General features: G+C 49.6%; 1 protein-coding gene across 3 annotated transcripts in view; it reads left to right on the plus strand.

Annotated features, from left to right (window-relative positions):
- Window positions 1-19,522, plus strand: part of STYXL2 (serine/threonine/tyrosine interacting like 2) — a 31,936-nt gene extending 12,414 nt beyond the window's left edge. For 2 of the 3 annotated variants that reach the window (XM_078441317.2, XM_078441318.2), the window contains exons 3-6: window positions 2,817-2,911; window positions 6,739-6,970; window positions 9,771-9,988; window positions 16,187-19,522. In XM_078441317.2, coding sequence (XP_078297443.2) covers window positions 2,817-2,911; window positions 6,739-6,970; window positions 9,771-9,988; window positions 16,187-19,005 — 3,364 coding nt within the window. In that variant the 3' untranslated portion in view covers window positions 19,006-19,522. The remainder of the gene's footprint in view (window positions 1-2,816; window positions 2,912-6,738; window positions 6,971-9,770; window positions 9,989-16,186) is intronic. The other variant, XM_078441319.2, reaches the window with a different exon arrangement.
- The last annotated feature ends 2,094 nt before the right edge of the window (window positions 19,523-21,616 follow it).

Raw genomic sequence — 21,616 nt, forward strand, 5'->3', positions numbered from 1 at the left:
CTGTGTCCCTTTTCAGTTTGTGCCCATTGTTTAGAAAACCCATTACAGGAGTGAGAAAACCTCTTCAGAGCGCAGAGCACAGGGAAAACCACCCTGAGGGAGAAAAGAGGTGCGGGGCCAGGAGAAAGCCCCTCTCATCCCGCAGCAACACAAGGGTTCTCTGCTCATTACCTGGTCAGGGTTTTGCTGTGATTTCCCCCCCAAACCTCGTTTGACGTAATACTGACCCTTAATAAACAAAATGGTTATTTTACTAATACTAGTATGACTAATATTGCTTACAAACGAAAGAATAAAACTCCCTTAGTAAATATTGTTTGTTTATTTATGGGGATGTGACTCCCATTTCTATACAAGTTGAGGCTCTGACCCTAGTTTTATGAAGTGTTGCTATTTGAAAACTGAGACTGCCCTGAAACCTGGGCCCACGATGTCCACAGGGAGATGGGCTTCTGCAGAGTCCCATCGCACGAGGAAACTGGGTGAGGAAGGGAGGCCAAAAGATTAGCCTCCCAAAAGGATGTCAGCCCAAGGGAAACCAGCGCAAGCTGAGGCTGGAAAGGAGAAAGAGGCCAGAGATGGAAGGGCCTGGAGACCACTGGGTTTGCTCCCCAAGGTGGTGTGCGGGCACCTTGCCCAGTACTTGGCAAATTCCGTCCATTCATCCATCTGTCTGTCTGTTCATCCATCCGTCCACCCACCCTTCACTCAGTGTGATCTGTCTGTCTGATCACCTTCACTGGTCTGGAGCTACAGGGGCCGAAGAAAGGACCTAATGTGTGCCTTTACAGACCTCACACCTGCCCCCACCAGGTGTTTTATTCTTTTCTACCTTCACCAAACCACGGGACGTCTCCAGTTCATCCAAGGATCGTATCCCACACACCTCACCTTTAATCCACCCCCACTCTCCAGTCACGCTTACTTAAAAATGCATCTTCTGGAGTGCTGGGAGTGCCAGGGGAGTGTCATTCTTGGTGCAAGAATGGGAATCCCTCAGGAATTACCAACGACAGTGCCCACTGTGCTGTCCCTTATGCTGCATGGGCAGGTCTAGCCCCATCCTGGGTAGAGTCGTAGGCTACTCCTTTGTTTTGGCAAAGCGATTTCCTCCTCCGTAGGCTTTCTAGCCCTGAGCACACCATTCTCCAAGGCGGTGACCCTAATGTGGATTTCTATGAGAAAATTGTCCTGCTAATCGATTCGGCTACACTTACCTTCACTCGAGTTAGCTCCGGTCAGTTCAACTGGACTCACTGCAACTCAGAACAGGATGGCCCTATGTTTGCATCATAGCCCTGCCTCTTATTGACTGCCGTGGGGGAATTTCATTAGCTTATCTGGGCCCCAGTTTCCTTACTTAAAATAAACAGAAATGATAATACCTGCTGCGTGGGAGTTTCGCCAGGATGAAACTCATAAAGGAGCCCCAAAATGGTATCCATTCGCAACACAACGAATGAAAAATAGACCAAGGAGCATCCCTGGGAAGTTTCTAAATACTGAAAACCAAAAAAAAAAAAAAAAAAAAAAAAAAAAAAGATCCTATCAGTTTCCATAAAGATAAAATAAGTCAATTTGCAAGGATCGGGAAACACACTGACTTCAGACTTTGTAAAAGCAAAAAGACAGTAGAACAGAGGTTCCAATTCTGGGTAAGTCGGCAAACACACCCGCCACGGTCCCATGGATTGCCTTTATAAAACCTGAACAGAAGGATACAGCAACGGTTCAGGGACTCTGGAAAGTAAATAGTAGCAGGCAGGTTGAGGAAGATAGAATTCAAAGTACAACCAAACCAGCAATATGAGTATCATTTTTTCCCTCTGGAATACCCAGTTGTGACTGGAGGCAATGGAAACAGTAGCCTGGGGTGCCTAAAAATGGAATATTACCCGGCAGTAAGAAGGAACAAATTATTGATTATTGCAATAGAATAGATTACTCATAGATGCCTTGTACGAAGTGCAATAAGCCAGATACAAAAGACTATGATATGATTCAACTTATATAACATTCTGGGAAAAAGCCACACCATAGGGACAGGAAACAGATCATCGATTTTACAGGGGATGAGGTTCAGGGAGGGGCTGAACATAAAGGGGCAGCATAAGGGATACTGCGTCCTACCCTTGTTTCTGCCCGTAATTCGCCGCGTTCCTCAGATCCTTTTTGACATCTCTGCTGAATTATTTCTGGAAAAATTGCCTTGACATTTACCTAAGTTACTTTATTGCATCCCTGGTCTCAGGCTGAACCTTGATTGCTTATATTGAGAATCAGGACTGTGCATTTGAGCACACCTTCGGATTTCCCCATGCCAGCCCTTTATTGTGAGCCCGTTCTCTTTCAAACAGGGGAAAGATGTGGGGCATGGAGGGAACGGTGGCCGTCTGCCCAGCCCGCCAAGCCAGCAGCACCTTGGTTAGGGCCATGCTATGGTATTGACAACAGAGGAACGGGGGCGAGAGGGAAAAAATGAGCAGCACTACAGCCAAGGATGGGAACCCAGTAGAGAAGGTGAGGCCACATCAGGCCCAACCACAGACACTATTCTGTCCACAGCCTGGACTACCTTGTCGTTAAACGCTAGCTCACACAGGTGTCAGCTCCGGTCTGAACACAGGTGGCGACAGGTGGCGACAGCGTCACGCTGTTCTGCATTCTCGGGCTCCCTACACTGAGGAAGGCATTCCCTTCATCTCTCGTTGCTTTGCACTATGCCTGAAGTCAGATCCAGGGGTCTTGTCTAGTCAGAGCGGCTCCCGTTCAGATGCCGCCCAGAACCTTCTCACACAGATGTCCTCTTCTCTCAGGTACTCCATGGTCTCAGATGCAGAAACAGAAAGCATTTTCATGGAACCCATTCACCTGTCTTCAGCTGTTGCAGCTAAACAGATCATCAATGAAGGTAATGCCATCAGAAGGCGGTTGGGAGCAGGGAGAGTCCGCGACTCATCTGGGGACCCTCGGAAGGGGCCCCGTGGAAGATGTCAGTGTGCTTCCCAGGTGCTGCCCGTCACATTAAGAGGAACAGATCCGAGGAGGCATTTCTGCCAACACAAGTCACTATCCGCCTTCATGAGATGGAGGTGGAAATTATTATGTATCAGGGTGAATGAATAACTCTGCCGAGTCAACAGCTGGGGAGGCATTTCCAGTCTGCTCCTATGGCCTCCCATTCAGTTCTTTCAGTTAATCTCAGGGGTCCTGGGGTGGCTTATGCTAGAGACACAGACCTGAAAGCCCAAGAAATGACCAGAAGCACCCAGAGAGTTCTGTTCAAAGGGATATCCAGATTTAGATCTGCATTTCCACTAGTGCCTGGAAATGGTTTTCAATCTGAAATATATATAAGGAGGAGGTAGGGAAAGGTGGGGAGGGGAGAAATGTTAATATGCACACAACAGAAAATATACTCATCCTGATTGGATGGATTTTTTTTTTCCTAATCAATTTAAAAAAAATGTTTTTAACGTTTATTTATTTTTGAGAGACAGCATGAGCAGGGGAGGTCAGAGAGAGAGGAGGACACGGAATCCGAAACAGGCTCCGGGCCCCGAGCTGTCAACACAGAGCCTGACGCGGGGCTCAAACCCACAAACCTTGAGATCACGACCCGAGCCGAAGTCAGACGCTCAACCGACTGAGCCACCCAGGCGCCCCTCTAATCCATTTTGAGCAAATTTCTTTTCTTCTTCCTTTGTCTTGGGTGTCTCTGTCACTGCTGGTGGGATGTCGCTAATGACACAGGGCCCTGCTGGGCTTTGGGCTTAATCCAACATCCACTCGATGGTGGCCACAATCCGGTCCCCGGCCATTGGTCGTGAGAACTGTGCATGCTGCTTGCTCTATATAATCCCGGGTCTTTGTCAGTTCTGGGCTCTTTGGGTCCCCACAGTGTCCCTGAGGACGCCTAGATCTCCTGTTCACCTCGCGAGGAGCCAGAAATTCCATTTGCCTCTGCTTGCGATCTGGGCACCGTGGGAGGCCCCATCTTTTTAAGGAACTCTCAAGTTTTTTCTATTTCACCACCCTACCTGGGGTCTCTGTTCCCTTGCTCCAGGCAGACCAAAGTGGCTTCACCCAGTGTCCAGATCTCTCTAAATTGCCACAGGGACCACCCTCAGTCCAGAAGTTTTGTTTTTTGTTTCCTCCTGTGTGTTTGGGAACTTCCCTCACCTTCCAGCCTGCATCATCCCTGCTCTGTGTTTCACTCTCTGGACCCCCCCCCCCCCCCCCTCCATGCCTGAGTTCTTGCTAAGCGAAAATCCAGCTTTAGGAGTTGTGAGAAAACCATTTCCCCTCTTGAAAACTTCACTGTCAAGCCTATAGAATGCTATGGACACGTCTACAGGACGTTGAACACGTAGGTTGAAATCTAAAGCCTTTCTTCGATTCTAGGGTTTAGCTACTCTCCTCTTGTCTGGGGCAGTAAGCTTACATTTCCTCGATCTTAGTGGCGGAAGGGCGGTAGGGGAAGAAACAGTATATGACAGAGAAAGGAAAAACGTACCAAGTCATATTCCAAGCCATCGCCCTGCTCACCAGTGATCAGATAAAATGATTGTTGAAGATTAAATTGTTAGATTGTTGAAGATAAAAATGATTGTTGGGGCTCCTGGGTGGCTCAGTCGGTTAAGCAGCCGACTTCAGCTCAGGTCATGATCTCGCGGTCCGTGAGTTCGAGCCCCGCGTCGGGCTCTGTGCTGACAGCTCAGAGCCTGGAGCCTGTTTCAGATTCTGTGTCTCCCTCTCTCTGACCCTCCCCCGTTCATGCTCTGTCTCTCTGTCTCAAAAATAAATAAACGTTAAAAATTTTAAAAAAAAAAAAAAAAGATTGTTGAAGAATCCTTCATTCTCATGAAAGTCTGCATATGCGTTCTTCTGAAGAAACCTTAGATTGCAGAAATAAATGGGAGAAATTGATGCAGGGCGAGGGGGTGGAGTTGAAACAGGCCGAGGGGTGGACCACAGACCTACTGTAAGCAGGAGGCACCAGCAGGAATGAGGGACTGGGACATTTGTTCCACTGGAAAGGGAAATATCAAGACAGCGACCTGCTATATAAAGAGCTGAGGAAGACAATGCTGTATGTATATTTTCATGAAGCATCAGGGAGTTTTATTTTTTACATGTAGTAAAGGAGAGCCATCTCAGTTAGGGGAGGAAAGGAGAGGGGCTTTTACATTTGCTAAGTAAGATCCCAGGAGAGCCAGGGGAGACTGAGTGGTAGAGAAAATAGGAATGATTCATCTATTTTGAAACAAAATAAAGCTCTGGGATTGCAGGGGTTTTCTTCTTTCTGCTTTTGAAACGGAGATCAGAGAACATTTAGAGCTGAGATCTGACGCAGGGATATGGGGGCCCATCGGGTGGTGCGGGAAAGGGAAGAGAGAGAGAGAGAAGGGCTTTAGGGAAAGGGAGTGCTAGAACACAGAACTCCCAGGACCCGCAGACCCTGAGCAGCAAGCACGGTGTACTGTTCTTCCCGTGAAGGGCTGGGCCTCGTCTATGTGCCACACGTGGCTGTGCTCTCACGTGAAAGCCACACGTGGCTTTCACCCATCAGGGAAAGCGATGGCCAACACAGGCAACACGCCTTTCTTACTTTTCTTCCATCTCTAGTCAGGATTTTTGGCTCCTAAGTGGCAGGAAAGGATTCGCCCCCCCCCCCCACCCCACTCTTCTTGCAGACTTTCTCAGAGAAAGAAATATCTGACTCTCCCCCCAGATTTGATCAATTGAGAACAAAAATATTAGGAGCAGGAGAGAGAGGCTCGCTCGAGAGGTGGGTGAATGGATTTTGAACTCATCTAGAATCTGAGTTTTTCTGAGCTGTTGGCAGAAAGGCCCTGAGCGCTGTTTTGGGACTGGCATTGGAGTTCCTGGCAAAACCTTTGCCACCTGTTGGAAAGCTGGGAGGCTGAGACTCACAGGCGCTCGGACGCCAGTGGGAAGAAGCAGACAACGCGTGAAATAAATTAATTAAACGTGTATGGGAGGGGCGCCTGGGTGGCGCAGTCGGTTAAGCGTCCGACTTCAGCCAGGTCACGATCTCGCGGTCCGTGAGTTCGAGCCCCGCGTCAGGCTCTGGGCTGATGGCTCGGAGCCTGGAGCCTGTTTCCGATTCTGTGTCTCCCTCTCTCTCTGCCCCTCCCCCGTTCATGCTCTGTCTCTCTCTGTCCCAAAAATAAATAAAAACGTTGAAAAAAAAAATTTAAAAAAAAAAAAAAAATAAACGTGTATGGGAAAGTGATCGCACGTGAAGTCTAAAGTTTTACTTTTCCCAAGATTACTTGCCTTACGTATGTAAAGGAGTCAAACTAATAAAGTGACTTACGTTATGAAAGAGTGTCATTTATTCATTTGGTAAATGATTCCACCCTGTATGGAGCACCGTGGGAACTGTAAGTGTGAATCAGACATATACCAGGTACTTAAGGACCTTGGTCTAAGAAGTTGCCAGCCAGCTTGAGAAAAATACAGGAAGGAGTAAAGAAAACCAGTGTCCCTTCACCTATACCAATCTACCTCTGCTGCTGCTGGCCCTGACCACAAGTGTCCAGGCCAGTGCAGGTCCCCTCCCCACCCCGGGCCTTCATTAAGTCCTTCCTGGCATTTGAGCTCATGTCCAGAGTCCTGGCAGCAGACTGGCCAAGAGTGGATTCTCCTGAGGAACAGGGAGCGTCATGGTGCTCTTGACTCTTTGACGAGAGTGCTGCCTGTCCCTTCTAGAATTCAAGCCGCGGGGGATCAGAGCCGAGGCAGAGTGTCCAGGCATGCTGGAGTCGGCCGAGCACCTGCTGGTGGAGGACCTGTACAACCGTGTTAGGGAGAAGATGGACGACAGCAGCCTATACAACACCCCCTGCATCCTGGATCTGCAGCGGGCCTTGGTCCAAGACCGCCAGGAGACCCCCTGGAATGAGGCGGATGAGGTCTGGCCCAATATCTTCATAGCAGAGAAGTGAGTCTGACTGCGGGGAGGTCACGACCCTTTGTCCTACCCTTCTGGACAGTGCCCGAGAGCGATGAAACTCCCCCACGTTCGGCAAAGGCCCCAATAACTCCATCAGCAAGTTGATGTTGCCTGATGGGACATTTGGAGCCAGTGATGATACTGATTTTTGTATGTATTGCCAACCACCGAAACATTTCACAAGAGGACAAAGAGGTTACAAATTACATGTATATATATATGATATACATATCATATATATATCATAGTATGATATATATATAGTATAATATATATATAGTATGATATATATAGTATGATATATATAGTATGATATATATATAGTATGATACGTATATAGTATGATACGTATATAGTATGATACGTATATAGTATGATATATATAGTATGATACATATATAGTATGATATATATAGTATGATATATAGTGTATATATAGTATGATATATATAATATGATATATATATAATATGATATATATAGTATGATATACATAGTATGATACATATATAGTATGATACATATATAGTATGATACATATAGTATATATATAGTATGATATATAATATGATACATATATAGTATGATACATATATAGTATGATACATATATAGTATGATACGTATATAGTATGATATATATAGTATGATACATATATAGTACGATATATATAGTATGATATATATAGTGTATATATAGTATGATATATATAATATGATATATATATATAATATGATATATATAGTATGATATACATAGTATGATACATATATAGTATGATATATATATATAGTATGATATATATAGTATATATATAGTATGATATATAATATGATATATATATAGTATGATACATATATAGTATGATACATATATAGTATGATATATATAGTATGATACATATATAGTATGATATATATATAGTATGATACATGTATAGTATGATATATATAGTATGATACATGTATAGTATGATATATATATAGTATGATATATATAATATGATACATATATAGTATGATACATATATAGTAAGATACATATATAGTATGATACATATATAGTATGATACATATATAGTATGATATATATAGTATATATATAGTATGATATATAATATGATACATATATAGTCTGATACATATGTAGTATGATACATATATAGTATGATACATATATAGTATGATATATATATAGTATGATATATATATAGTATGATATGTATGTAGTATGATATATATATATATATGTAGTATGTGTATAGTATGATATATATAGTATGATACATATATAGTATGATATATATAGTATGATATATATAGTATATATATAGTATGATGTATATAATATGATATATATAGTATGATACATATATAGTATGATATATATATATAGTATGATATATATAGTATGATATGTATGTAGTATGATATATGTATAGTATGATATATATGTATATATATATAGTATGATGCTAAATTACAAATTATATATACAGTGTGATGCTACCTGAGCAATATATAGGTGTGTATGTGTATGCGCTTTTGCATAAGTAACAAATTCGAAACAAACGAGATAAAAGCGTAACCATCTAGGCGATGGTTCTACCACTGATGTTTATCTTCTTTAGGTTTCTTTTGAACCGGACGGATTTCCTAAGGAAACACCACTTGTTTTTATAATCAGAAAAAAATGTTATTTTTTTAAGTTTATGAGTGGTTTCCCAAACAAAACCCAAAGCAGTTCCTTCAGGATCTTCTTGCCAGTGCGTAATTGGCACCAACAGGCTAGTTTGTGAAACTAATTCTCCCAGTGTAAATACTCAGATACGCAGAAGCAAAGGAGGCAATTTGGGGCCCCCGTGGCAGGCAGTAGGGAAGATAAGTTTGGACTGTGGGTCTTGAGTACTCCCCCGGAAGTAGTCTGTCGCCTAGAACCTGCTTCTCAGAGCTGGACACCAAGTCCTGAGCGATCTCCAGCTAGCTCTGCAGACCCAGAAACATTCACATCGTGCTCACCAGGGACCCAGACACCTCCAGATAGCCCCAGGCTTCTGCTCCTTCTCTGGCAACCCTGTCTTCACTGATTCATTGCAGCAAAAAGAGCTCTGAACTAGAAACCAGAAACACCTGCCCTTGTTTGGTCCTTTTTCCTTTCAGTCTTGGGAAGTCAAAAAAGCTGTCAGATTCACTTTCCGAATCTTCGAATGGGAATAAAAATAGTTGCCCTGTCTACCTCTTAAGTTTAGTACTAGGGATACAATAAGATGATGCATGTGAAAGGACTTTGAAAAAGTGAAGCACACCGGGTTTGATTACTACTTTTGTCTGCCACTTTTGTGTCTTTTTTTTTTTTTTTTAAGTTTTATTTATTTAAGTCATCTCTACACCCCACATGGGGCTCGAACCCACGACCCGGAGATCAAGAGTTGCCCACCCCTCCGACTGAGCCAGCCAGGCTCCCCTGCCACTTTTGTATCTTGATGAATGTCCATTCCCAAGGCAGAGGGTTTTTAAACCAGGGATCTGTGGACCAAAGATTTCCTTACACATCAGTCTTGTTCCCTTCATCCTGCCCTCCCCTGCCCGGCTCCCTGTGCCTTCTCTCTCTGGCCCCCGCTTATGACTGTATTTGCAGTGAGCCAGGGACACATCTGGCAGCACAGAGGGCACTCACCGAGCTATGGCCTTCCCGAGCCAGCCGAGGCAGGCTGCGGGTCTCAGTGGCAGTGCACCTTTCGTTTCTAGCTCTGACTCTGGCAAACATGTCTCTGCCTCTTTCCCCCCAGGAGTGTAGCTGTGAACAAGGCGAGGCTGAAGAGGCTGGGAATTACTCACATCCTCAACGCCGCTCATGGCACCGGCGTCTACACTGGGCCCGAATTCTACACTGGCCTGGAGATTCAGTACCTGGGTGTGGAGGTGGACGACTTTCCCGAGGTGGACATCTCCCAGCATTTCCGGAAGGCTGCCGAGTTCATCGATGAAGCCCTGCTGACCTATAGAGGTGAGGGGGGAAGGGGGAGTCTGCCTGCTCCAGGCTGCTCGAATTAATTCCGCAAGGGGGAGAAGCAACCAGGAGAGCTCATGGAAACCTCTGGGTTATCTGTCGTGTCTGGAGGCGATCTGTCTTAAGATTTTTGTCTCATTCTAAGGAGAGGGGAAAGGAAAGGATGATCATGCACCTTATCGGTAATGACCGAGGGCCTAACAGGTGCCGGGCGCTGTCGTAGGTGCGGTGGTGGAAGATGCAGACAAGGGTCCTGGCCTTTGAATCTCACACAGTGGTGATGGCAGAGAAGATTACAAAGAAAAATGTCCGCGACAAGCGTGAGGCAGAGAGACTAAGCAGGACCATGTGTTGGAGTGACCGGCCAGCTCCTTGGGGAGGCTGGTTGAGAGGTCCTCTCTGAGAAGGGGCCATTTTACCCTGAGTGACAAGAAGGAGCTGGCCACGGAGAAGTCAGAAGAAGAGCATTCCCGGCCAGGGGAAAGTGCTAGCACAAAGCTCCGAAAGTGGGGTAAGCGGGGTGCGTTCAGGATCACAGGCCAGAGCGGATCGGCGTAGTAGGGAAGGGTCAGAGTGGCAGAGTGGCAGGGGCCCCAACACGCAGGCAGCTGACCGCCAAGGTGAGGGAGTGGAAAAGCGCCTTGATCTGATCTGCGTTTTAGAAACCTCGCTCTCTGGGGTTGGGAGACCCCAGCGGTGGGAGCCGGCAGAGTGGATAGGACCCTTCAGTGCGGACGGGCCCGCAGCCCATGCTGCGGGGGCGGCTGGGAGTGTCACAAACCTGGGCTTGAGGCCAGGCTTTGCTACGCTCTCTATTCCATGGGACCTTGAGCGGTTCCCTTCTCCAGCAGAGCCTCAGTTTCCCTTGTGTATAGCACAGAGACAAAGAGACCTAATCGTCCTAAAATTGCTGTGAGGAGTAAAATTTTATTTATTTATTTTTTTAAAGTTTATTTATTTTTGAGACAGAAAGAGACAGAGCATGAATGGGGGAGGGTCACAGAGAGAGGGAGACACAGAATCCGAAACAGGCTCCAGGCTCTGAGCTGTCAGCACAGAGCCCGACGCGGGGTTCGAACTCACAGACCGTGAGATCATGACCTGAGCAGAAGTTGGACGCTTAACCAACCGAGCCACCCAGGCGCCCCAGGAGTAAAATTTTAAAACTCACATAAGAGTTGCAAATAAATATGTTATGTATATATGTATATTTATAAATACGTATCTATACATAGAATGTTTTTATATACGTATAAATTTTTATTAAAGTGAAATTTATGAGGGCACCTGGCTGGCCCAGTCAGTTAAGCTCTGACTTCTGCTCAGGTCACAAGCTCCCGGTTCATGAGTTCGAGCCCCACCATCAGCTCTGGGCTGACGGCTCAGAGCCCGGAGCCTGCTTCAGATTCTGTGTCTCCTTCTCTCTCTGCTCCTCCCCGGCTCACGCTCCGTCTCTCAACAGTAAATAAACGTTAAAAAAGTGAAATTTAGGGGCGCCTGGGTGGCTCAGTCGGTTGAGCGTCCGACTTCGGCTGAGGTCACGATCTCGCGGTCCGTGAGTTCGAGCCCCGCGTCGGGCTCTGTGCTGACAGCTCAGAGCCTGGAGCCTGTTTCAGATTCTGTGTCTCCCTCTCTCTCTGACCCTCCCCCGTTCATGCTCTGTCTCTCTCTGTCTCAAAAATAAATAAACGTTAAAAAAAAAATTAAAAAAAAGTGAAATTTATCAATTTTACATACATATATTACATACGTATGTATATATATGAAACGGTTTTCTCCTTTTTTTCAATGCTTTAAAAAAAACAACTTCTTTTTAAAAATGTATTCCTTCTGACCAATGTGATCTGAGCGTGTCTCCAAATGCCAGCGGGGAGAGGATTTCTTGGGCTGCTTGTCGCGCGCAGCGCCCTGGCGACTCCAGCGGGCGGCGCAGTGGAGATCGCGTAGACGCGGCCTCGGGTAGGCGGGCCTGGAGCAGCCCCTAGGACCGGTGACTATCAGCGGAGCAGACGCGCAGCCCCAGAAGTGGGGCGACAGCGGGAGCCAGAGGGCAGGAGAAGCTGCCGGGCGCGTAGAGGGGGGGCCTGGGCGGACCGGAGCTGCGCCACCTGGGTGTCGTCAGGGCTTCGAGGAAGGTGGCGGCGCTGTGGGCCGCCCTGTGGCCCGAGCGGTGCGCAGGGTGCCTGGCCCAGGCGCTGGGGACACCCGGGGGAGCCCCGTCACCAGCAGGGGCCGGAGCCGGCACACCTGACCCCTGCTCTCGCATTCAGCCCGCCGCATCCCTTCCCCCTCCCCGCCCGCCCGCACCCCTGCCGGACAGGGAGAGGACCTTATCCTTACCGGGGTTGCCTCTGGGGTGGTTACTCCTCCCGTCAGGGCCCTGACGGTTGTCACCATCCCTAGAAGTCGCCCCTGAGCCTTAGTTTCTGTGATTGCCTCCAAGATGCTTGGGAGACAGCGCTTAAGGAAGAAAGCGAACACCGGGCTGGGTGCTTCATGTAATAATCACAGTGCCCACAGCCAGAGGATGTTACTTACATTTTACAAATGGGAAATTGAGACCCACAGAAGGTTTAGCGACTTTGCCGCTGTGTAATAATCAAGATTAGTATCTTGGTTGCTGGTATGTAGGACCCGTCTCAAACTACCTAACCATCGCCAAAGGCATTAATTACAATACAAGCACAAATCCAAAGAGGAGAATGTGGCCCCAGGATCATCTGGAACAAGGACTGGACAATCTCAGGACTCTTGGTTTCCATCTTCTCTTTTTTTCCGTACCTCAGACAGCAAGGCCGCCCGCAGGCCTGGGCACAGACTGGCTAACTTCCGGCCTCAGTCCCATTTCCAAAGTTCCCTGAGAGAGAAAATTTGCCTGGCAGACTCTGGTCCTTTGTCCACCCTGAATTCTATCCAAGGTGGCAAAGGTGGGGAGGGTGGTTTCCGGGCAAGTCCTTCTTGGTTTTCTGAGGTATGGAGAGAGGGAAAGTTCTGAGGTGAACGAGAATTATGAATCGGAAGAATACAGCACACAAGCCTGCCATGTAAAGGCATACTGAGAATGGGGAGAGAACTCACTCAAGCCCAGTGCTCTCTCCACCCTTCAAACTTTTACAACAGAGAGAGCACGTCGTGATGCAACCTCCCTCCCGCAGCGGCCCTGCTGCTAATCAAAATGGAGGCTGCAAATTAGAAAAAGACCACCTCCCTCCAGCTGTCTTACAGCTGGAAAGTTTTCATCATAACCAATCTACTTTGACTTCAATGCGAAAGGTGCCCCTTGGAGTTGTGTAGAGCACAGTCTATACAGTGCTAGTGTGACCTTGAACCTAACAGAAAATGGACAATCCTGTCACCCAGGGTCTGACCCACTTAGGCTCTCCCTTCTTCCAGAGGCTGCCGCTGAGGCTCCACGGAGGCATCCCAGGGTGCCAGGCACACATTCCACAGCATGGAAAAGCATGGCCCACCCAACTTTGTCTCTGCCAGACTGAGTCTAAGAGGCATTTGATGTCCCTATGAGGAAGCCTGGCTGGTTGTGCCTGAAGCGTCCTGATGTGAGCTGGCCTGGTAACTCCTTCAAAGGAAGGAAGGAGGACTTTGGTGCCGGCAGTAGCAAATGGTGGCCTGGGCAGCCAGTTAAAGGGAGGTCATTGGTGGGGCGCCTGGGTGGCTCAGTGGATTAAGCGTCCGACTTCGGCTCAGGTCATGATCTCACAGTTCGCGGGTTCGAGCCCCGTGTCAGACTCTGTGCTGACAGCTCGGAGCCTGCTTGGGATTCTGTGTTGCCCTCTCTGCCACAACCCCACTCACTCTCTCTCTCTCTCTCTCTCTCTCTCTCTCAAGAATAAACAAAACGTCAAAAAATTTTTAAAAAATTCTTGAGAGAAAGAGAGACAGAGCGTGAGTGGGGGAGGAACAGAGCAGGAGAGGGACACAGAATCCAAAGCAGGCTCCGGTCTCCGAGCTGTCAGCACAGAGCCCGACGTGGGGCTCGAACTCACAAGCCGTGAGACCATGACCTGAGCCGAAGTCGGACGCTCAACCGACGGCGCCACCCAGGAGCCCCTTAAAAGTTTTTCTTAAATAAAATAAAAAAAATAAAGGGAGGTCCTTGGCGAGAGACAGCTGAGCCTGGAGCTGGGGTGGGAGGAGATGAGAGAGTGAATCTGTAGATGCACCTTAAGCAGCTCTGATTCTGCCCACTTGCCTCCCTCTAGTGACTGCTGGCCTTTGGCAATAATGCCTTTCAGCATCACTGGGCCTCAGGTCCCTTTTAGTCTTGCCTTGGTCTCCCACCTCCTGTGTGACAGATACGGTCTTAAGTTATGCAAAGACGTACTAATAAAAGTCATCCTCCCGCCCATCCTATATTGTTAGCTAGTACTCTTCACCGACTGGACAAACATCCCCAAAGACTGTTGGCAAATAGATTGATGACAGCCTGGACTGTCAGTGGCTCCAGGCTGCACTGTAAACAGCCATTAGAATAAAGGCACAGAAGGCGTGTTTGTCACGTTTATGAAGGATACAAAGCAGAAAGCGAGGCTAGGGGATAATTGATCTATTGAATGCTAGGGTCAAGACTTGGTAAAAGTGTTGGTTATCTTATAAGAACTGGTTATATCTACCAAATACATGAATAGGAATTTGTAAAGTTAGCCTTATGTTTTAAGAATGCTACAAAAAAAGTTTTTTAAAAAAAGCTTTACAGGTTTCAGTTGATATAAAATAATCTGAGTTCATTTGGGGACATAGCCATGCACACTGCAAGCTTAAATGGCATCCGCGAAGGCTCGATGCCCAGAATGAGAGTGGAGAGAGGCCCACTCTGCTCTGTGTGGGCCAGTCCAAACCTGAAATACATGTGCTACATCCTTTTTTCTTTTTTTAATGTTTATTTTTGAGAGAGAGAGAGAGAGAGAGAAACAGAGCACGAGTAGAAGAGGGGCAGAGAGAGGGAGACACAGAATCTGAAGCAGGCTCCAGGCTCGGAGCTGTCAACACAGAGCCCGACGCGGGGCTCGAACCCACGAACTGGGAGATCGTGACCTGAGCCGAAGTCGGACTCAACTGACTGAGCCACCCAGGCGCCCCATCTGCTCCATCCTGACACAGACTCTTAAGAAAAAAACTGATAAAGTTTCATTTGCAAGGTTGGTTAGTATAGTAATGGGACATGAAAAGGTGTCTGAATAATGACTGAAAAACCTAGAATCGCCAGGAAAAGAAAAAAATTAATGAAGAATATGATAGTGATCTTCTTAAGTAGTTTTTGTATGAAAGCCCCTGTTCATATAGATGTGTTCGTTATTGACCTGGGTGCCCATTACAGGAAGGTATACTTTGCCCTAACATGTGAAAGAAGTTTCAAAAGAGTAGATTGATCTAAATATGGAGTGAAGGGTGTGTGTGTGTGTGTGTGTGTGTGTGTAAGCAGGATACTGAGCTCCCTGTCACAGAAGGATCCAGTCTCCACTGGATGATGAATGACCCAGCCTCAGGGATTCTGTAAAGGGAATTCTCAAGTGTCTGTTATGTCTGTGGTGCTTTCCCACGCTGAGACTCCATGTGTCTGTGATTCTTCACCTTAGCTGCATTTCTTTTCTACTTTCTCCCCACTTCCCCTACCCTTTTTTTTTAATGTTATTTATTTATTTTGAGAGACAGAGAGCGCATGCGAGAGCATGCACAGGGGGAGGGGCACAGAGAGAGGGAGAGAGAGAATCCCAAGCTGCTTCCTCGCCATCAGCACAGAGCCCATCATGACCTGAGCCGAAATCAAGAGTCAGACGCTTAACTGACGGAGCCACCCAGGCGCCCCCCACCCCAACTCTTTTATTTCTCCTCCCTCCGATGCTCGGCTTGGCCAGAAGAAAGTAGTCGTGCACTCCAGTGTTTCAAAAGCGGGGAATGCTGGTTAGTTCCCTTTCCCTCCTTCTCTCTGCCCATGTTCAGACAGTGCAGAAAATGCTTACACGAGTGCAGGCGGCCTCCCTGCCCTCTCAGACATCTGTGATCTTGGGCAGCGATGCTCGTCCCTCACGGGACTTGAGCGCAGATGAATGCCGGGGGCAAGCAAATGTATTAAATCCAGCACATCTAAACAGTTCTTTTTAACAGTGCTCTAAAAAAAAAAAAAACCTATAAGGCAGCCACTGTGGTTACATTAGTATCTCTTGTGGTTTCTTTCAGGGAAAGTCTTGGTCAGTAGCGAGATGGGCATCAGCCGGTCAGCAGTGCTGGTGGTGGCCTACCTGATGATTTTCCACAACATGGCCATCCTGGAGGCCCTGATGACTGTGCGTCAGAAGCGGGCCATCTACCCCAACGACGGCTTCCTGAAGCAGCTCCGGGAGCTCAATGAGAAGCTGATGGAGGAGAGAGAAGAAGACTCCGGCCAGGAAGGGGGGACGGATGAGGCTGAGGAGGGCGAGGACGCGGGGAGCAGCAGCAGGGCCAGGGTGGGCGCCCTCACGGTGGAGGAGGAGGACGACACCCCCAGCCACCTGAGCGGCTCCTCCCTGGGGAAGGCCAGCCAGGCCTCCAAGCCCCTCACCCTCATTGACGACGACGAGGAGGAGAAGCCGTATGAGGAGTGGAGGAAGGCGCGGGGCCTCCCCACAGCCAAGGCCCCCCCGGGGGGACACGGCGGGCGCTCGGCCTCCGGCCAGGATGGCGGGGGGCCTGAAGACGAGGACGTGGACAGGATGATCCGGGAGTGGCAGAGCCGAAATGAGAGGTACCAGGCGGAGGGGCATCAGAGGTGGGATAGAGAGGAGGCAGAGGTGGAGGCGGGCGACGCCGAAGGCTTCGTGACGAGGCGACGCAGGCACACCCTGAGCGAGAGCAGCACTTTGGCGAGCGTCCGCAGCCGCGACGTTCGGGTCCTGGAGCAGCAGCTGGAGACGAGCGGCCAGAAGCGAGGGGGCAGGCGCCGCTCGGACTCCGTGTCCACCGAGAGCACCTGGGACGTGTGGAACCAGAGGCTTCTGGAGATCGAGAGGGAGGCCTCCCGGGAGTACCACTCCAGGAGCCAGCGGGAGGCGGCGGACGCAGGCTCCGAGGCGGGGGGCAGGGTGCGAGAGGACGACGAGGACAGCGTGTCCTCCGAGGCCAGCTCGTTCTCCAACTTCTGCAGCAGGAACAAGGACAAGCTCTCCGCCCTGGAAAGGTGGAAGATCAAGAGAATCCAGTTCGGATTCCACAAGAAAGAGCTGGGGGCCGGGGACGGCAGCACCGAGCCAGGGGCGGAGGAGGCAGAGGGCGAGAGGCGTCTCTCCGACGTCGACCTGACGGCCTACCAGGCCTGGAAGCTGAAACACCAGAAGAAGGTGGGCGGCGAGAACAGGGAGGAGGTAGTGGAGCTCAGCAAGGGCGAGGACGCTGCCTCGGCCAAGAAGAGGCAGCGGAGGCTGGAGCTGCTGGAGAGGAGCAGGCAGACGTTGGAGGAGAGCCAGTCCCTGGGAAGCTGGGAGGCAGACAGCTCGGCGGCGGCCAGGAGCATCCCCCTGTCCGCCTTCTGGTCGGCGGCCCCTTCAGTCAGTGCCGGGGAGGACGCGGCATCGGTGCTCAGCACCCAGAGCCACGGCTCCCGCCCCTCTCAGGCTGGAAGCAACAGAGGCGGATGCCCGGCCTCTGCCCCCGGCCCCGCACCGCCTGACCTGCCCGTGGGGCCTGGAGACACCATTTCCATCGCCAGCATTCAGAACTGGATTGCCAGCGTGGTCAGCGAAACTCTCGCCCAGAAGCAAAACGAGGTGCTGCTGTTGTCCCGCCCGCCGTCCGTGTTGAGCGCGAAGGCGGCGCCGGAGGCCAGCTGCCTGGGGGATGACCAGGCGTCCCTGCTCAGCGGACACGGCAGCTCCTCCCCGGGCGCCTGCCTGCTGCCCCGGGGCCAGCCGGGACCCGGCCCCGACTCGCAGTCCCTGCCGTCCTCCCGCACGGCGCCGGGCTCGAGGGCCGAAGGTCTTGGGAGCAAAGTCAGGGGGACCAGCAAGCCCGTCTACAGCCTCTTTGCTGACGACGTCGACCTGAAGGAGCTTGGCCGGAAGGAGAGGGAGATACAAATGGGGCTGAGGGAGAAGATGTCCGAGTACAAGCTAGAGAAGCTGGCCTCCGACCACAAACGGAGCTCCCTCTTCAAGAAGAAGAAGGTCAAGGAAGATGAGGAGGAGGATGGGGGTGGCAGGGACGAGGACGCTGACAGCGCCATAGGGAGCTTCCGCTACTCTTCCCGCAGCAATTCCCAAAAACCCGAGACAGACACGTCCTCCTCCCTGGCTGGCCCTGATCGCCGTGGCAGCGCGAGCAGCGTCGGCAAAGACACGGACGGCAGTATCGCTAAGTGGCTCAGTGGCCTCGGGACAGAGGAAAAGTCTCCTCCCCAGAGCGACTGGTCTGGAAGCTCCAGGGGGAAGTACACCAGATCTTCCCTGCTCCGGGAGACGGAGTCGAAGTCCTCCAGCTACAAGTTCTCCAAATCGCAGTCGGAGGAACAGGACACGTCCTCCTACCGTGAGGCCAGCGGCAACTCCATAAGGAGCACCTCACGGATCTCTTCCTCCTCTACCCGGGAGGGCAGAGAGATGCACAGATTCTCCCGGTCGATGTTCAGCGAGACCTCGAGCTCCCGGGAGGAGAGCCCGGAGCCCTACTTCTTCCGCCGGACCCCTGAGCCCTCGGAAGGGGAAGAGTCCCCGGAACCACGGCGTCGGAACTGGGCCAGGCCCAGGGACTGGGAAGACGTGGAAGAGTCGTCCAACTCAGACTTTTCTGAATTCGGAGCCAAGAGGAAATTCACCCAGAGCTTCATGAGGTCTGAGGAGGAGGGAGAGAAAGAGAGGGTGGAAAGCAGAGAAGAAGGGAGGTTTGCTTCGGGGCGGCGGTCCCAGTATCGGAGAAGCACGGACGGAGAGGAAGAGAAAGAAATGGACGACGAAGCCATCATCGCTGCCTGGAGACGTCGGCAGGAAGAAACCCGGACTAAGCTGCAGAGAAGGAGGGAGGATTAAGCTGGGCCAGGCGGACCTGGGAGACTGGGAACATGGCAAGAAGCCGCGCGGCTTAGCACAGGGATCAGGACGCACATTGCCACCACCCGCCAAGGGACAGGGATGTGGAAGGGATCGTCCTGCGGGGCAGAGCCTAAAAGAGAGGTACCAGGCAGCAGGGCCCCAGAGGTGCGATAGAGGGGAGGAGGAGAGCCGTCGGCGTGCGGTCTGCATGCTAGGCCACCGGACACCATTTTCTGTTGCCCGGCGTCCTCTTGAGCTTTGACGCTTCCCTCGTGTATTTGACAGTGTCCGTCACCTACTGGCGAGGTGAGCTCGTGATGGAACCAGAGCTTGCCAGAGACTTCGGCTTACGTCCGCGGGAGGACTGAATGCAGGACGTGGTCCGGTTTGTGGTTCTGTAACGAGACCCAGGAAATGTCTCCTGTGGCAAGTCTCCCCTCTCCTGACAAAGCTGAGTTCTGGTTGTTCCTTTTCAGTGCTTTGGATCTCCATTAAAGTGGTATGTTGTCAAACATTTCCCCTTCGCTCTGGTCACTTTCAGCTCATTTGAACCCACCTTAAAAGACAGAGGCGGGTTATCACGGGCCAGCCTCACCTCCTTCCATAACGCTGTGCCTCCAGACAACAGCACTGTCATCACATTAAAACAGTAATCAAGTATTTCACCTATGATACAACGTAGTGGGAAGACGTGAGGAGGACCCTTGAGAGTAACCGTGAATTAGACCGAGACTGGGTTTTATTGCGGTCAGAGATACAGGTGGAGAGGGGGTCCCTCTGGAACAGCAGGGAAACAAAAGCAAACCACGGGGGCGGGGGGTGGGAAGAAAAGAAGCCCAAGGCAAGGAGATGGAGACAGGGTTTTATGAAATCTCGTTGTCACCCTTGCTTTTCATTCCTTGGAGGATGGTTGGACAATCCAGTGGACAGCCCACTGGATCCTTCCCGCACTCTGGATGAGCTAGGTCGGTGAGAATTCTCTACCCTTTATTCCCGGAGGCACGTCTGCCTTCCCGGACACAGGTTGGGTTCCTGAATCCAGCAGACATGTTTTGAGCCCCTTATGACAAGCATTGGTGGGTTGGTTTCTACGGTTCCTTTCAACTTGCCGTAACTTGCAAGATTTGAAGATGGGCATGTGCCATGCAGGGCTCCAGGATGTCTGGACCAACGCAAAAATCCACTTCAGGAGATGCAGTTGGCAATAGGATGATTAATGAGAAGGAAGAGGGGTGGCAAGGAACCCACCAACGGGATGAATAGTAGGCGATCGCTAATCATGTGACCAGTTTTGTTTTTAACTGAGATTCATGGGATGCGGAGATTATGTAACCTTACTGTGTGGATTATTACTCAAGCATCAAACATGTCAATGGGCACAAAGATAAAAGCACTAAGGCAGAAGGGAGCACATGTGAGCTCAAACTCAGAACTGCGCGTAGTTGCCGTCGAAGCAATTGACTTAACTCGCTTGCCTTCCCTTTAATCCTTCAGGCTATACAGTTCAGCGGCATCTGATGATGGGCCTTTTCTCTCTGACTGAGAGGAAGAAAGAGGCCTTGGGAAAAAACACTGCTCGGTTTTTGTCCCATTTGGCCCTTTCCTTCTCCCTTTGCTCACTGAATTTCAGTGAGCCTCGGTCCCTGGTTTCCAGAGCCTGATAGAACATTCTCATCATATGAAACGACATCATCTCAATATGCCCCCAGCAAGGCACCCCTGGAAGGCTCAGTTGGCTGAGCAGCCAACTCTTGGTTTTGGCGCAGGTCATGATCTTATGGTTCGTAGGTTCAAGCCCTGACTCACGCTCTCTCTCTCTCTCTTCTTATTCCCCACTCTCTCTCTCTCTCTCAAAATAAGTAAACTTTCAAAATGGCCCCCAGCAAGAAGACTAGTTGTGGCCCATTTTAGGGTATGCACATCTCACTCCTATGGGGAAGTTTCTGGCACAAGCACAATAAACTGGGAGGTTAGTCTTCTGGAGGGAGCAATGAGAATGTCCCTGAGACAACAGCTGTGTTTTCCTCTTCTGATCTTCTTACCTTGAATAATCTTGGTTGTTTGTTTGTGGCTTTTGTGGGTTTTTTTGGATTTTTGTTTTTTACTTTTTTAAAAAAAGTTTATTTATTTTTGAAAGAGAGAAAGACAGAGTGTGAGCAGGAGAGGGCAGAGAGAGAGAGGGAGACACAGAATCCGAAGCAGGCTCCAGGCTCTGAGCCGTCAGCACAGAGCCTGATGCAGGGCCCGAACCCACGAGCTGTGAGATCGTGACCTGAGCTGAAGTCGGACGCTTAACCTACTGAGCCATCCAGGCGCCCCTTACCTTGAATAATCTTGTGATTTGAGGATAAACACTTAGAAAGCCAAGGTCAGGGATGAAGAGACCAAATGAACTGACAGGCCAGCTGAGCAGCTGCCCCCGGCACCCACCCATCCATAGGAGCGAATTAACTCAGGCCTTCACACACGTCTCTCTCTTTTTTAACATAAATGAAAAATATAAATAAGGTGATCTCAATCACCTCAAGGTAGACAATTGTTTTAAAAACATACCTAGTCACTCCCAACTCATACGCCCCTGAATGGATGTTGAACAAACATGGAAAAC

Source organism: Panthera onca, chromosome F1 (assembly GCF_046562875.1).
Source record: "Panthera onca isolate mPanOnc1 chromosome F1, mPanOnc1 haplotype 2, whole genome shotgun sequence".
Lineage (NCBI taxonomy): Eukaryota > Metazoa > Chordata > Mammalia > Carnivora > Felidae > Panthera > Panthera onca.